At 40.7% G+C, this 12438-nt stretch overlaps 3 protein-coding genes across 5 annotated transcripts; 1 reads left to right on the top strand and 2 right to left on the bottom strand.

The window, feature by feature from the left end:
* Nucleotides 1-271: 271 nt before the first annotated feature.
* On the top strand, nucleotides 272-3539 carry LOC100122382 (RNA-binding protein Rsf1). 2 transcript variants are annotated; one of them, XM_031924572.2, is made up of 3 exons: nucleotides 272-653; nucleotides 1451-2007; nucleotides 2721-3539. In XM_031924572.2, the coding sequence occupies exons 2-3, from the start codon at nucleotides 1460-1462 to the stop codon at nucleotides 2746-2748; spliced, it is 576 nt and encodes a 191-aa protein (XP_031780432.1). In that variant the 5' UTR covers nucleotides 272-653; nucleotides 1451-1459; the 3' UTR covers nucleotides 2749-3539. The 2 variants fall into 2 exon arrangements, with proteins under 2 accessions (XP_031780432.1, XP_031780433.1); XM_031924573.2 differs by lacking the exon at nucleotides 272-653 and adding an exon at nucleotides 708-862.
* On the bottom strand, nucleotides 3283-6825 carry LOC100122366 (centromere/kinetochore protein zw10 homolog). Its single transcript, XM_001605921.6, has 7 exons — nucleotides 6582-6825; nucleotides 6292-6494; nucleotides 5189-6231; nucleotides 4947-5122; nucleotides 4685-4891; nucleotides 4330-4601; nucleotides 3283-4184 (listed from the first exon to the last, which is right to left on the bottom strand). Exons 1-7 carry the CDS (start codon nucleotides 6616-6618, stop codon nucleotides 3963-3965), a joined length of 2160 nt encoding a protein of 719 aa, XP_001605971.1. The 5' UTR covers nucleotides 6619-6825; the 3' UTR covers nucleotides 3283-3962.
* Nucleotides 6826-6975: 150 nt separating this feature from the next.
* On the bottom strand, nucleotides 6976-12250 carry LOC100122351 (medium-chain acyl-CoA ligase ACSF2, mitochondrial). Of its 2 annotated transcripts, none has more exons than XM_001605905.6 (8): nucleotides 11672-12250; nucleotides 10546-11095; nucleotides 8852-9035; nucleotides 8578-8784; nucleotides 8376-8510; nucleotides 7825-7938; nucleotides 7512-7748; nucleotides 6976-7445 (listed from the first exon to the last, which is right to left on the bottom strand). In XM_001605905.6, the coding sequence occupies exons 1-8, from the start codon at nucleotides 11724-11726 to the stop codon at nucleotides 7149-7151; spliced, it is 1779 nt and encodes a 592-aa protein (XP_001605955.2). In that variant the 5' UTR covers nucleotides 11727-12250; the 3' UTR covers nucleotides 6976-7148. The 2 variants fall into 2 exon arrangements, with proteins under 2 accessions (XP_001605955.2, XP_032453212.1); XM_032597321.1 differs by having other exon boundaries at nucleotides 12071-12246.
* Nucleotides 12251-12438: the final 188 nt, after the last annotated feature.

Below are 12438 nucleotides of genomic sequence, written 5' to 3'. Positions count from 1 at the left end.
CCTCAAATCCCGCCAAGTCGCGGTACTAAAAAGCCACAGGGGCCGGAAAGGTCGGAAGTCAGCCGGCGTTTTGAAAATTTTCCCTTTTCCATTTCCCAATTTCCCTCAAGCAACCCTCGATTAATAATGCTTTTTTCTAAATTAAATTTCAGCGACACACCACACCCTAACCACTCCACCTCCGAATCGCTGATCAACAGTCCTCTACGAAGACACTCAGTTGGTCTTTCAGTTCAAAGGAGTCACTCGACTCCACTTCCTCCGCATTTTCCTTTTCTCTCCCAGCGAATATCTAAGCGAAATTGCACCACGGAAAAATCGAAAAAATTAAAAAAGAATTTTCCAATCAACCCTCTTGACAGTTCCTAATTGTATCAGCAGCCAATTACCAAACGTTCGAGGGGTGGTCTTGCGCGTCACCGGGGAGAAGACCGCGAGAGAAGAGAAGAGGGGGAGACGAGCTGCTCAGCGACCCGGCTGTTCCCTTCCGGGAGTTCCGGGCCTATTGATTTCGCGTCGCGCACCTATCAAGGCAGCAGCATCATCGCGATTTTGCGCATCGAGTTTTAAAGGACGCCTACGCTCCAGACGCTCTTCGCGTCCCTTTTGTCCCCAACCAACGTATATAGAACGGCATCATCATTGCTGATAAGGTAAGTCCATTTCGCTGATAGAATTATAAGGGGACTCGTTGCGAGTGGATTTCGCTGCCGGGCTTTTTTGCGCATCGTGAACGTCCATTTTGGAACGCCTTCGCCCGCGTTATAACTTGTCGCATAGGCTTCCACTGCGGTTTTCTCTTGGGCTCTGCAGGTTGGACTCGCGATTTTCGAGGAGACTTTTGACGAGGGCTATTCTCAAGGTAGGATATCGAGGATGGCAAGGTCAGGGATGGATTGTGCACTGGGAGAACGTGGTGTGTGTTTTATTATTTTTTTTTGGAACAAAAAGTGTCAACGCTTTGGGGCCTTTCTGATTTGCATATTAATTGGATTATAAGTGCTCTCAAAGCTTCGCAGAGTATTTTTTAGAAGGTTTATTTGCCCTCGCTCTTAATATTTCTGGCTCTAGTGAATTCAGAATGAAATAAAGAAAATTTTTTTGCTCACTGTTTGACAAAGTAAAGTGGTTGGAAATGGGAAAGAAGAATAAAACTTGGGTAAATGCCAATTTGTTGTTGATGCAAGTATTTTTGCAAACTACCATTCTATGATTTACCTTCACGATGGTTAGATTGAGTAGATTTCCGATGAGAGTAGATAAACAAAGTAGTTTTCTAAAATATACATCTTAATTAATTTTCAATTAATAAACCATATAATTAGAGTCTGTGAAAATAAACAAGTATCTAAATTTTAGAGTAGTGAAAGATAGTTTTTGATAGTTGATGATTTATAGGGTTCAGTCAAACAGTTAACCGAAGCAAAAACTAATTTCTATTTCTTTTCAGGCTGATAACATGACTCCCGACGGGTACGCTCGAGTGTACGTCGGAGGTCTGAACGAAAGCATCAAGAAGGAGGATCTGCAGATGCAATTTGAGAAGTTCGGCAAACTGAACAAAGTCTGGGTAGCCTTCAACCCCCCGGGTTTTGCCTTCATCGAGTTCTTCAACATGGACGAAGCTGAGGAGGCCTGCAGCAACATGAATGGAACTGAGATCATGGGGGCAAAGTTGAGGGTAGAGATTTCGCGGGGGAGGGGTCGTGGGGGCAGGGGTGGCTTTAAAGGCAGAGGTGGTGGCAGAGGGGGCTTCGGCGCCCGAGGTGGTGGCTATAGGGGTGGCGGCGGTTATGACCAAGGAGGTGGCAACTATTATTCAGGCAGGGGCGGCGGCAATAGTGGACGCTACGGTGGCCAAAGCTACGGTGGCCGGAACGCCGGTTACGCTTCGCGCGATACTTACTCGCAGGACGGCTACGGTGGTGACGCCGGCTCCGACTACTATAGCGGCAAGGACACGAGCTCTTCGAGGTATCGCAGTCGATCCCCGGCTGGACGTGGCAGGTATTAAAACGATACCTAATCAGCGTACTTCTAAAAACAAATATAAAAAACACTTCTACGTAGCTTCCGTTACGTTGTGTCCTATACCAACGATTCCTCTTGATCTGGTAGAGGACCCAAGAGCTTTTACTGTCGCTCTTATACGTATATCTTAGACTAATTCTTATTATATGCGTGCCGATCATCGGGGTTTCCATTGTGATCTACAATCTACTTATTCTAGTCTTCCTATGATATTATTATACGTCTTGTTGAATCTAGTCTATTGAAATTTTTTAACAAGTTTTTACGAGATACTGCTACGTTGTTAAAAACAATCTTGCAACGATAACTATTATTATTACCATTATTAACTAGTCTTCGTTGTTAAGAGTCAAATGAAAAAATCACGACAAACAAATTTTTTAAGTGCCTTCGTTGTTGATACTATAGTACAAATGAAAATTGTATAACAATTCTGCAAAATTTTAAGTGCCTTCGTTGTAACGCGATACTATACTTCTATACAGTCGTAATTTAGGGAAACCACATTGAACATGACGGCAAGTGTAACACATTTGTCAAATGCATGCACAACAAAGATATATATTTTTCTCAACCTTTTTCAAATATTCGAGGACTCTCCAACAACAGCTGGAGGCGTCCGATATCCAATAGTTAGAGAAATGTATTTGAGTAATCAGAAAAACTATTTTGCGCTTCCATGTTCACAGTCAACGTCATCTGCGTGAATGCACGTAAAAGAACTACGCTACGTTGCCATACCAATCTGCGGGCCGACGCCGCCCGCCTCGACGACTACATTCTGTCCAATCTTCGCAGCGACGTGTATATATGCAACCAATCATTATTAATTAATCAGTGCTCTAACATAATTTTCGCAATTTAAAGAATTCCAATTTTAAAGCACACAAGATAATTCTTTTAGATGCATTTTTTTTTTCTATAAGTGAAATAATTATTGAGAAAACGAGAAAAAACTCAGACAAAGACTGATTGCAAAAAAAAGCTTAGTCTAAAACAAGATAAATATTCGACTTCCACATTTAGAATAATAAGCTAATGTCTTAAACGAGTATCCAATTATTTCATTATAAAATTGCTACTTATAGACTACTTAGTGTAAGGACCATATTTTATTATATTACACGGTCTTTTTTATATTCAAGTTGAGATAATGAGATTTCTGTATAACTCTAGCGAATAGTATTCTAAACTCTTGACTGTATTTGCTTTACAACTCTCTCCTTTAAGTCGATATGCATTAATTGTTACTGTAACTGATACTATTTATAGTATTTTTTTTTTTTTATAAAAAAACAAAACCGAAACTAATTTATGGATGAAACTTTAAGTTTCCATTACAAAATATAGTCTGTGACTAGTTCGTAAAATTGAAAAGTGTTGTTTTTTTATAAGTTAACATACAAGTTTTATTAAACCAATACAAGATAAAATTGGCGATGTTATTTAACATTCTTGTAATTTGTCTGAAATTGAAATGAAAACATCATTAAATATTTTGCGCTCACTATTGCCTGCCACCCTGCCTGTCTGCCCGCCTATCTCCGTTTATTTACAAAACTAAATTTGTGAGGAAGGGAAACTAACATTTTCAACAACGACCTTAAATATTTTTTTTAAACGGACAAATTAAATTTATCATAAATTTATTTTTTCAAAATTAAAAATCATTGCTAAACTACAAGTACATAAAATTTGATAAAACTTTGCTAAAAATAATCAAAATTTAATCTTTAAAATATTTCAAATAAGAAAATAGTTTTTTTTTCTAAATTAACAATAATATATTGAACATGTAAAAATCTTACATTGTTTTTATAATACACGCATATAAATTCGTTTAGCAAAGTATTCTGTTGCTTATATTTACAAGTCAAACAAATCACGTAAGTATTAAATACTCATGCAACGTTTCATTATCTACAGTAGTATCACTTTTCCTTTATCTTAGATAATAAGTTGGATCTTCTCTCTGTATTTTGAAAAAGTGCTCTAATCAGCTGCTTTACATGCTGAGGTGAGAACTCGTTTGCAAGTGGACCCTTTCCATCTGCCCATCTGTCTTCTATTTCTTTTAAGGATGCTCCCAATATTATTATCAACTCCTTTAACTTCCTCCACTTCTGAACATGTTGCTCTATTAATGCTGGTTCCTGCGGAAATTAGAAAAGTTTTCAAGATACATTGATGATTAAAAAAACATTAATTTCAGGAAATCATGGTGTTCAACTATGTGTTATAATCAAAAATTGTAAGTTTAATGGAAAAAAAAGAAATAAAATAAAGTATTTGACGTACTGGAAAAATCTGGGGTATTCTTTTAACAACCATGTTGAAAAGCGTAACCAACTCTGAAGCCACATCTGCTGGAATATCCTCTACACTTATCAGTTTTGCACAAATATCATCTGCCATATCATTAACGATACAGCCAAGAGCTCTGCAGTATACTTTGATTGGTAAAATTTCAATCCATACTGTTTTCAGAAGTTCTAGTTGCCTTATGCACTGTCTCAAAGATCGTTCTGTAGTCACTGGTAATTCTGGCATTTGACCAATTGAAGATAAACCTGAATTCAAAATGATTTTTAATTTTTATTTTGTTAATTTAAACGAAAATTTTTCTCGCAAGTTTATAAGTTGAGTAACATACCTGATTCGCGTAAAATTTCAAAGATAATATCTCTCTGGTACTTCATGTGATTTAAAAAGTACTCAGAACCAACTTCTCTAAGTAGTAAAACTTGATCAGAATAGATTATGGAAAATTCTTGCAAAAGATTTGGCATTTTGCTTTTATACTTGTATGCCAATGTTAATAAATGATGAGCAAGGTAAAAACAGTTGTTGTGGAATATTGCTGAATTGATAAAACAATTAGAAAGTGAAAAAAAACAAAAAAAGCTTAAACTTACCAACTTGCTGAGGTATAGTTTCTAAGAAGGATCTGTGTATTTCTGGAACTAAGGCTGCGTACATCTCCATTATATTTCTGCTTGTATAAAATAGCCTTAAAACATATTTATCCGAGCTGTGACAAGCTTCTTCTAAAATATCTTTCACAAGACATAATATTTCCTCTGTGCTTTTACTGAGAAAAATGGATTGTTAATACTTGTAAAAGTAAATAATTTGATTATACAAAATAAAAAGTTACCTTATCTGACACTCTGGTAAAAAGAATGTATGTCTGCTCAGTTTTGGGTCTATGATGATGTTATCATTTTCTTCAAAAATTAATTCTAGTCTTTCTGGCTTATACCTGAATGAATCATGAAGATCTTTTTTCATAATACTTCTCGCTACTTCCAATAATTTTTCACACTTCTTGTCAATGTACAAATTATCAATATTATTCGTATACTTTGATAAAAACTTTTGCTCTTCAGTGATGAATTTTATTTCAACTAAATAATCTTGAAATTGCTGAATTTCCAGTACAATATTTGCAAAAGTTTCTAATTCTGCTGTGGATGTGGGAATTATTTTAGAAATGCAGCCAACTGTTAAAATGCGCGAAAATTCCTCCAACAGTGGAGAGGAGAGCTTTTCCAAGAAAAATTCATTCTCTATGTGAATGTTAAAGTGTTGATGCAAAAACTTGTAAAATAATTTTAGATTTTCAAACACAGCCTTGTACTCTGGAATCTTCTTTGTGTTGACTACTTGAAGCGAAAAGCTCTTGTCTGTGCACTCAACTGAACATTCACAATGAACCAAAGGATCAATGAAATTCAGCAACAATTTCGAAGATAATGTCTCTATACACCTTGTCAATCTATTTACATGATGAAGTGCATTGGTGATATCAGTCAATTCGTCCGAATCTCCATTTATGTGCAAACTCACAGTGTTTTTGGATTCCTTCTCATCAGACCAGAAAACTTTCTCTTGCCACAAAGCAGTCACCTCACTGATAAAGCTATCGTACATACTCTGGTACTCGTGCTTTATGGATTCGTATATGTTCAATTGTCGAATGTCCGAATCATTTTCAATGACAAGCTGGTGCAGCTGTACCAATGTAATCGCTGCACTGGTATATTGCTTGACTTTATTACTTTTGTAACTCTCAATGGATTCAAAAGCCTTGTGTATTTCTAACAATTGGTTGGACAAGAAGAGGCTGTAGTTGTATTCTTTCAATTCTTGAGAAAGAGTTTGTAGTTCTTCGGACGAAGACAGTAGTTTAACTTTCATCTAAAACAAAAGACACGTGAAACTCCAAAATACAATGCCAAAGAATAGTGTGGAAATTACCTGGTCGTTGATACGGTTTTGCAGGTGCCTCATGTTGCCGACGAGCATCTCACTCTTTTCCAGCAATATTTCATCTGGCTTCAAATTTGGCTCGAGTTCGGCATATTTATCCTTCATAAATTCACTTATGACGGACTTTAATTTGGTTATCTCTTTCTTTATCGTTTCTATCTGTTCACCCAAGTCAGTCTTTTCCTGTTTGTCTAGAATTCGAGAACGAAAGTTACAAACTGCAGTGAGTATTTTATTGAAAACATATTTCTCCAACTGGATTTTGCATATTTGTTTACCTGCGACGATCAACACGTCCCGCAAAAACGATGACATGGTAGAAACGTTAGGACGTATCAAAACTAGGGAAAAATATCTACAAAAGAATTAAAAATCAAACAGTTCTATCACGGGACCCACGATGTAAATTCGAAACATTATCTTCTGCATTAAAATCTGATATAAATATCGGTGTGTACTTGTCACTTTCTACACCTGTTTTGTGTGTACGCGTGTTCCATGGTCGGAGCCATCTTGAAAATTGTCGCGCTGCGGCGGCGCTTCTGCTATCCGCGAATGGCGCGGATATTCGAATGCACGTCTGAGCAAGTCCGTCTGCTTCTACTCGTGCCATAATTACTTATATGACTGAAAATGAGAAAATTCTTGGAATAACAGAAGAAAACAAAATAATTCTATAAAAAAACTGTCATTTATTAAAAATACTACACTTTATGGTACACAATGGCGACATCATGCAAATGCATCAAAGAATACGGTAAACCGTCAATTAATTCTTCATAAGGAAAAACGAATAAAATACTCTAAATCGCAGAACGTTCATCACAGCAATACGATCAATAAAATCAGCTCTGCGGCGCTTTCGGCACGATTCCCTGATCCTCCATCTCCTGTCTCAATTTGTACTTTTGAATCTTGCCGCTGGTGGTCTTCGGAAACTCCTCGCGGAAGACGATGTACCTCGGGATCTTGAATTTGGCTATCTTCCCCTTGGCGTAATTCACGACATCATCGACGCTGATTTTAGCTCCGGAGCGCAGACGAACGCAGGCGCACATCTCCTCGCCGTAGACGTCGTCGTGGACGCCGAAAGCGTGGACCTCCAGTATCGAGGGGTGTGATTCCAGAAAGTGCTCGATTTCCTGTTGACGAACGATCGAAATTTTATGCAATTTAAATTTGAACGATTAACCTTAATTTTTATATACCTTCGGGTAGATGTTCTCTCCGCCCCTGATGATCATGTCCTTGAGTCTTCCAACGATGATCCCGTATCCATCCTCGCGAAGCACGTATTGATCTCCAGTCTTCAGCCATTCGTCCTCCATGATCGCCTTCCTCGTGCTCTCCTCGTCGTCCCAGTAGCCCAACATTATGCTGTAGCCCCTGGTGCACAACTCGCCTGGAGTACCGAAGGGAACCATCTCGCCCTTCTCGTCTATGACCTGGAATTTTTCACATCGTAAATATTCGATTACAGATAACAATCGACATAAAAGATAATTCTATAGGAAAACCAACTTTGATCTCCAAGTGATCGGAAATGTATCCGATGGTCGTCTCCGTGAGCTGATTATCCTCCTCGGGAAGAGCCTGATTGACGATCGCCGTGTTTTCCGTCAGGCCGTATATGGACTGAAAGGAGGGGACAAAATTAACATCGTCGCGCTTTCTACAACTAATAAAGTTTTAAGTAGAGCGCGCGAAATCGGCGGCTTCTTTCGTCGATCGTTTATCACTCGCGGTCGTCTACAGTTCCCCGGGGAGGGAGAAGTCCGAAGGGAGATATGTGCATAGATAAGCGGCGAATGCGTGTCAGTGACCTCTAACCCTCCGTTAAACTCTTTCAGTCGATAGTCTCCGGAGAGTCATTCCGCGAGGGGCAGTGAGCTATTTTCGTTTTTGGAGTCGTTTCAGATTTCGATCTCGGCTATTTCTGGAATATTTTAATCGGTATGCCTTGTGTGAGCTGGAATCGCAGTGCAAACCAAACTATTTTCAATACTTTTCTTCGCGTAATATACTTGCAGAATACGTTCGCATAAAGAAAAACTTGAAGAAAAAATCCTCACCTTTATCCTCTCCATCCTCAAACACTCCCTCACCCTCTTGTAAAGGTCCGGCGAAGCAGGTGCCCCTCCGGTCGATCCGGTGTACAGCGTATCGATCTTGGCCCCCGTCCGAGTTTGCACGTCAATCATGTTGGTCTAAAGTACACACACATATGCAAGAATCAAAATCAATTGCAGCATCAAAAAAATCGCACAAACTCACCCACATGGTTGGGGTACCGAAGCAGACGCTACACTTCTCAGCGATTATGGCCTCGATGGACTTGATCGGATTGAAAGTCGGACTTTCCAGTACGACCGTGGATCCGGCGTGAAGCGGACCCACGATTCCCATCACCATACCGAACGCGTGGAAGTACGGGACGTTGAGGCAGATTTTTCGGCCGTCCGTGTCGAGCCTCGTTACCGCCTGAAATTTTATAAATTCGAATCCATCGAATCGAGTATCTTCTATATACCATATGACACTACTGTACCTGTCTCGAATTGTTGACCAGTCCCCTCTGTGAAAGCAGCACAGCCTTGGGGTTCCCCGTCGTGCCGGAAGTGAATTGAATATTGGTCCCATTGTACGGCGAGATTTCCACCTGTTCCTCCTTTACCATCTCTACCTCCTTTCTATCCGCTAGACTCTCGACGTCGCGGAATCGCCTCGTTCCTCTGCAAGACGATAAAAATCAGATATCGCTATAAATCTCGAAAAGCGCATCATATCGGAACCGCATAACGCTAATGCATCGCTCGATAGGCTCCTCTCGCGCACGGGCTGTATAATTAACGAATGCATCGAAGCTTTTACCCTGATTACAGCTGGATATGAAAAAGAGGCGCGTCTTATGTTCACGTATAGTCATATTTTATATTAACGCCATAACATCGGACAATGAGTAAATAGAGAGAATGACAGCGTTGTGTTTGCGGAAGGTTGAGGTTTTCTCGGCGGGACAATGGGAGACTGCTGATACAGGGACACGACGACGCACGGGGAGAAAAGGAATCGTCGAGGCAAAAGTTGGCTAAGGTCGGATGTGCATTTAATCTAGTTTCTATGCTTCTCCTGATGAATGGTATCGACCTTATACGGCGCATAGTCGCGCGGGAGGTCGGACTGACGCATCGCGGAATGGACGATTGAACTGACGATGGAATTTGTGAGACGAACTTTATTCTTTATCATCGTGCCGTTCGAGGCTCCTTTGTTGTATTGCTGACCGGATTCGTTAAACTCGTGAGCTGTATTTCCTCGACAACGGGGTGAAATTTTTCAATGGAGGATAACGAAACTAGTTTCGAATAATTAAGACGTCGTGCACAGGATTTCGACCTCTTTGTGGAAGTATAAATTGAAGCTATTAGGTAAATAATGCACACCGGTAGCGTTTATCCTGAAAATCGAAGAAATTTAAATCGCAAATGCAGTTCTAACTCTATACGATCCCAGTCATATCTACATGTACATGCATGTGGAAAAAAAAGAGTTAAACGGAAGAGTTGGCTAAATTTATAGCCCTGTTCCGTAGTGCATCCTGTCACATTTGATCCCCTCTATCCTTTCTCTATTCTCGACCTTCCGATCACGTAACTCTCCAAAATAGTTTATAAAAAATTTCTCGCTGCACTGGATTGTCATTCGATTGTCGCAAAATACGAGCTTTCAAAAGCTCCGCCGCCGCTGGATTGCTCGAGAAGATCGAATATTCATTTAACCTAGTTTTCCCCCGAAGAATAACCGAAATAACAACCGTTCCTCCCTTATATTCCTACAACGTCAGTTTCAGTTCGGAGGGAGAGCAGACGGCACGCGATATTCATGAATATCCGTGTTGCTGCTCTGTGTGTGGGTGGGCGTTCGCCGCGCGCTGTCTTCGCTCGAAAGTCAAGTCAATCGAGAGGGAGGGAGAATGATTATACGCGGCGCGAGAAAAGGGGGCCGATTAATTCAATCGGTTGATCACGCGAACTGTGTGTAAGGGCTTACTTTTCGTTCTAGTTTCTTTTTTGTCTTTTAACCGTCGAAGAAAAATTCGCGCGGGTGATATACTATCTCCGGTGTTTCGTATACAGCGGTGTATGTGTGCCGTCTGGGGAGGAGGAAATCCACGTAATTCCGAAATCGAGTCGTGTATGCACCGCTGCAGCCTTGCTATACGTCAACTGTAATACAACTCACGTCACGTGATCGTCGGCGTAAACGATGATATGATCCAGCATCGGCAGATTCTTCTTGACGGTCAGCAGCATCTCCGCGTACCTCTGGGTCCTGTAGCTCTCGGGTGCGAGGACGGCTTTGGCGCCGATTTTTTTCAGGCAGTAGTGCAGTTCACCGAGCTGATAGTAGGGGTTGATACCGGCGACTATGAGACCGGCTCTGGCGGCTCCCATATAGCTGATGAGCCACTCGATCTCGTTCGGTCCCCAGATACCGATCCTGTCGCCCTTGCGGAGGCCCAGCTTTTTTAAGCCTGCGGCGAGCTTGTCGGCTCGGAGAAGGAGTTCCCCGTAGGTCAGTCGGGAGCTTTGGTGGATCGAGATGACGCAATCGCGCTCGGGCCATCTTCCGGCGGCAGTTTCCAGGAGCTTGCCGATCGTCGTCTCCAGGAGGGGTCTGCTGCCCGGGTTGCGCAGGTATGAGAGTTTCGGCTTGTCCGGCAGTGGGAGAGCCGCTGCGGTAGATACGGAGTGCCGACGCTTTTGGAGAACGATAGCCGCGTGCCTGGAGTCTGAGAAATTTGATGGGTAGTTTTATTAGTAAAAAGCGTATGATTTTATTTATTGTGATTGACGGGGATGAATGAGCGCGTACGTCAGTTTTCGCTTTGACCCGGCAAGTCAGGCTCTTCGAATAAACTTTGTAACCGATTGTGCGTGGAGAATGATAAACAGCGACATTGATGAATCTGGAGGTGCGATGCACTTGAATAAAGATAAGATATAGTATTTTCTTTGTTCAACCGCCTTGTTTAAACAACGAACTAAACAATCTAATAACACGATGTAGTTCTCTGTCTATGAAAATAAATAGACGAAAAATATCGTCTAAAAGGTCGAGTACGCTTGATTTATATAAAAAAAAAAAAAAAATTCAGATCAATTTTCAGACTGCAACAGCTGCAGAATGATGGATACACACTTCAGGCGAGAATAGAGCAGCTGCAATTAGCACTTTCGTAGTCGCTACGTATACACACAAATCTCTTACGTAACGTCGCGCTCGAAAGTATGACTTTTCAATAATTACACCAAATTGGAAGAAAAAAAAAACAAGATAATTATATTAAAAAAAAAACAAGCAGTACCACTCTCCACATTCTGGCGCACCGCGAAACGTACGATTATATGTCTCGACAGCATCTCGTCGCTCGACTACACGAGTAACTTCGCTCACTACACAGTCAAAACTGACTACACAATATCCGATGAATATTTGCAAACAGTTCGTTCTGGTGAGAGGCTCCGATGATAAATGTTCTTTCCTCAATATTCATCCGACCAACGCAGTAGTATCTCTTTCTCGATGTTTATCGTCTATGTCAGACGCTTATTATGTATATACGAACGCATAATACGCTTTTTAAAAAAAATTCTTTTACACGTCTATCGAGTTCAGATTTGCCGTAGGAATTGAGTTGTTGCAGATAAGGTTTTTAATCAAACTTTACGCGTCAGATAGAAAATCTGGGCTTAGATTCACATACGTAAACAGATGACTTTTGAATATCCTTATCTGCGATGCTTATCAACTGTGGTACAGTATCTGTCAAAAGTACACTACGATAATTAACGATTTTATTTGAATATTTCTAATAACGCACTACCGATCTCGAAAACCGATAAAGCCGATAACTCAGAGCACACGAGTCTGGCGACACTGACGGTGTCAGCGTATCTATATACACGCGATACTCCATATACATCGCACTTATATACATGCGATCGGTAAGAGCGCGTGCGGCGACTAGTTGGCTTCGCGGCGCCGTTTATCTGTAGTTCCGGAGAAAATCGCTACTTATCTGCGTCTCTGCGTATGTACGAGGAAAAGTTTTTACACCTTTCGGGTAGTTTT

This window comes from Nasonia vitripennis, chromosome 2 (genome assembly GCF_009193385.2).
Source record: "Nasonia vitripennis strain AsymCx chromosome 2, Nvit_psr_1.1, whole genome shotgun sequence".
NCBI lineage: Eukaryota > Metazoa > Arthropoda > Insecta > Hymenoptera > Pteromalidae > Nasonia > Nasonia vitripennis.
Note: the sequence above shows the minus strand (reverse complement) of the source record. Positions and strands in the feature narration are given on the sequence as shown.

Excerpts from the sequence above, each read along its gene's own strand:
- LOC100122366 (XM_001605921.6), bottom strand. The coding sequence starts at position 6,618 with ATGTCATCGTTTTTGCGGGACGTGTTGATCGTCGCAG. Across the intron at positions 5,123-5,188 it reads TTACCAGAGTGTCAGATAAG|TAAAAGCACAGAGGAAATAT; the intron begins GTAACTTTTTAT and ends CATTTTTCTCAG. Across the intron at positions 4,602-4,684 it reads TGAAATTTTACGCGAATCAG|GTTTATCTTCAATTGGTCAA; the intron begins GTATGTTACTCA and ends TTTTGAATTCAG.
- LOC100122351 (XM_001605905.6), bottom strand. The coding sequence starts at position 11,726 with ATGCTGTCGAGACATATAATCGTACGTTTCGCGGTGCGCCAGAATGTG. Across the intron at positions 9,036-10,545 it reads TACGCCGACGATCACGTGAC|AGGAACGAGGCGATTCCGCG; the intron begins GTGAGTTGTATT and ends ATCGTCTTGCAG. Across the intron at positions 7,749-7,824 it reads CCGATCACTTGGAGATCAAA|GTCATAGACGAGAAGGGCGA; the intron begins GTTGGTTTTCCT and ends GAAAAATTCCAG.
- LOC100122382 (XM_031924572.2), top strand. The coding sequence starts at position 1,460 with ATGACTCCCGACGGGTACGCTCGAGTGTACGTCGGAGGTCTGAACGAA. Across the intron at positions 2,008-2,720 it reads TCCCCGGCTGGACGTGGCAG|TCAACGTCATCTGCGTGAAT; the intron begins GTATTAAAACGA and ends CCATGTTCACAG.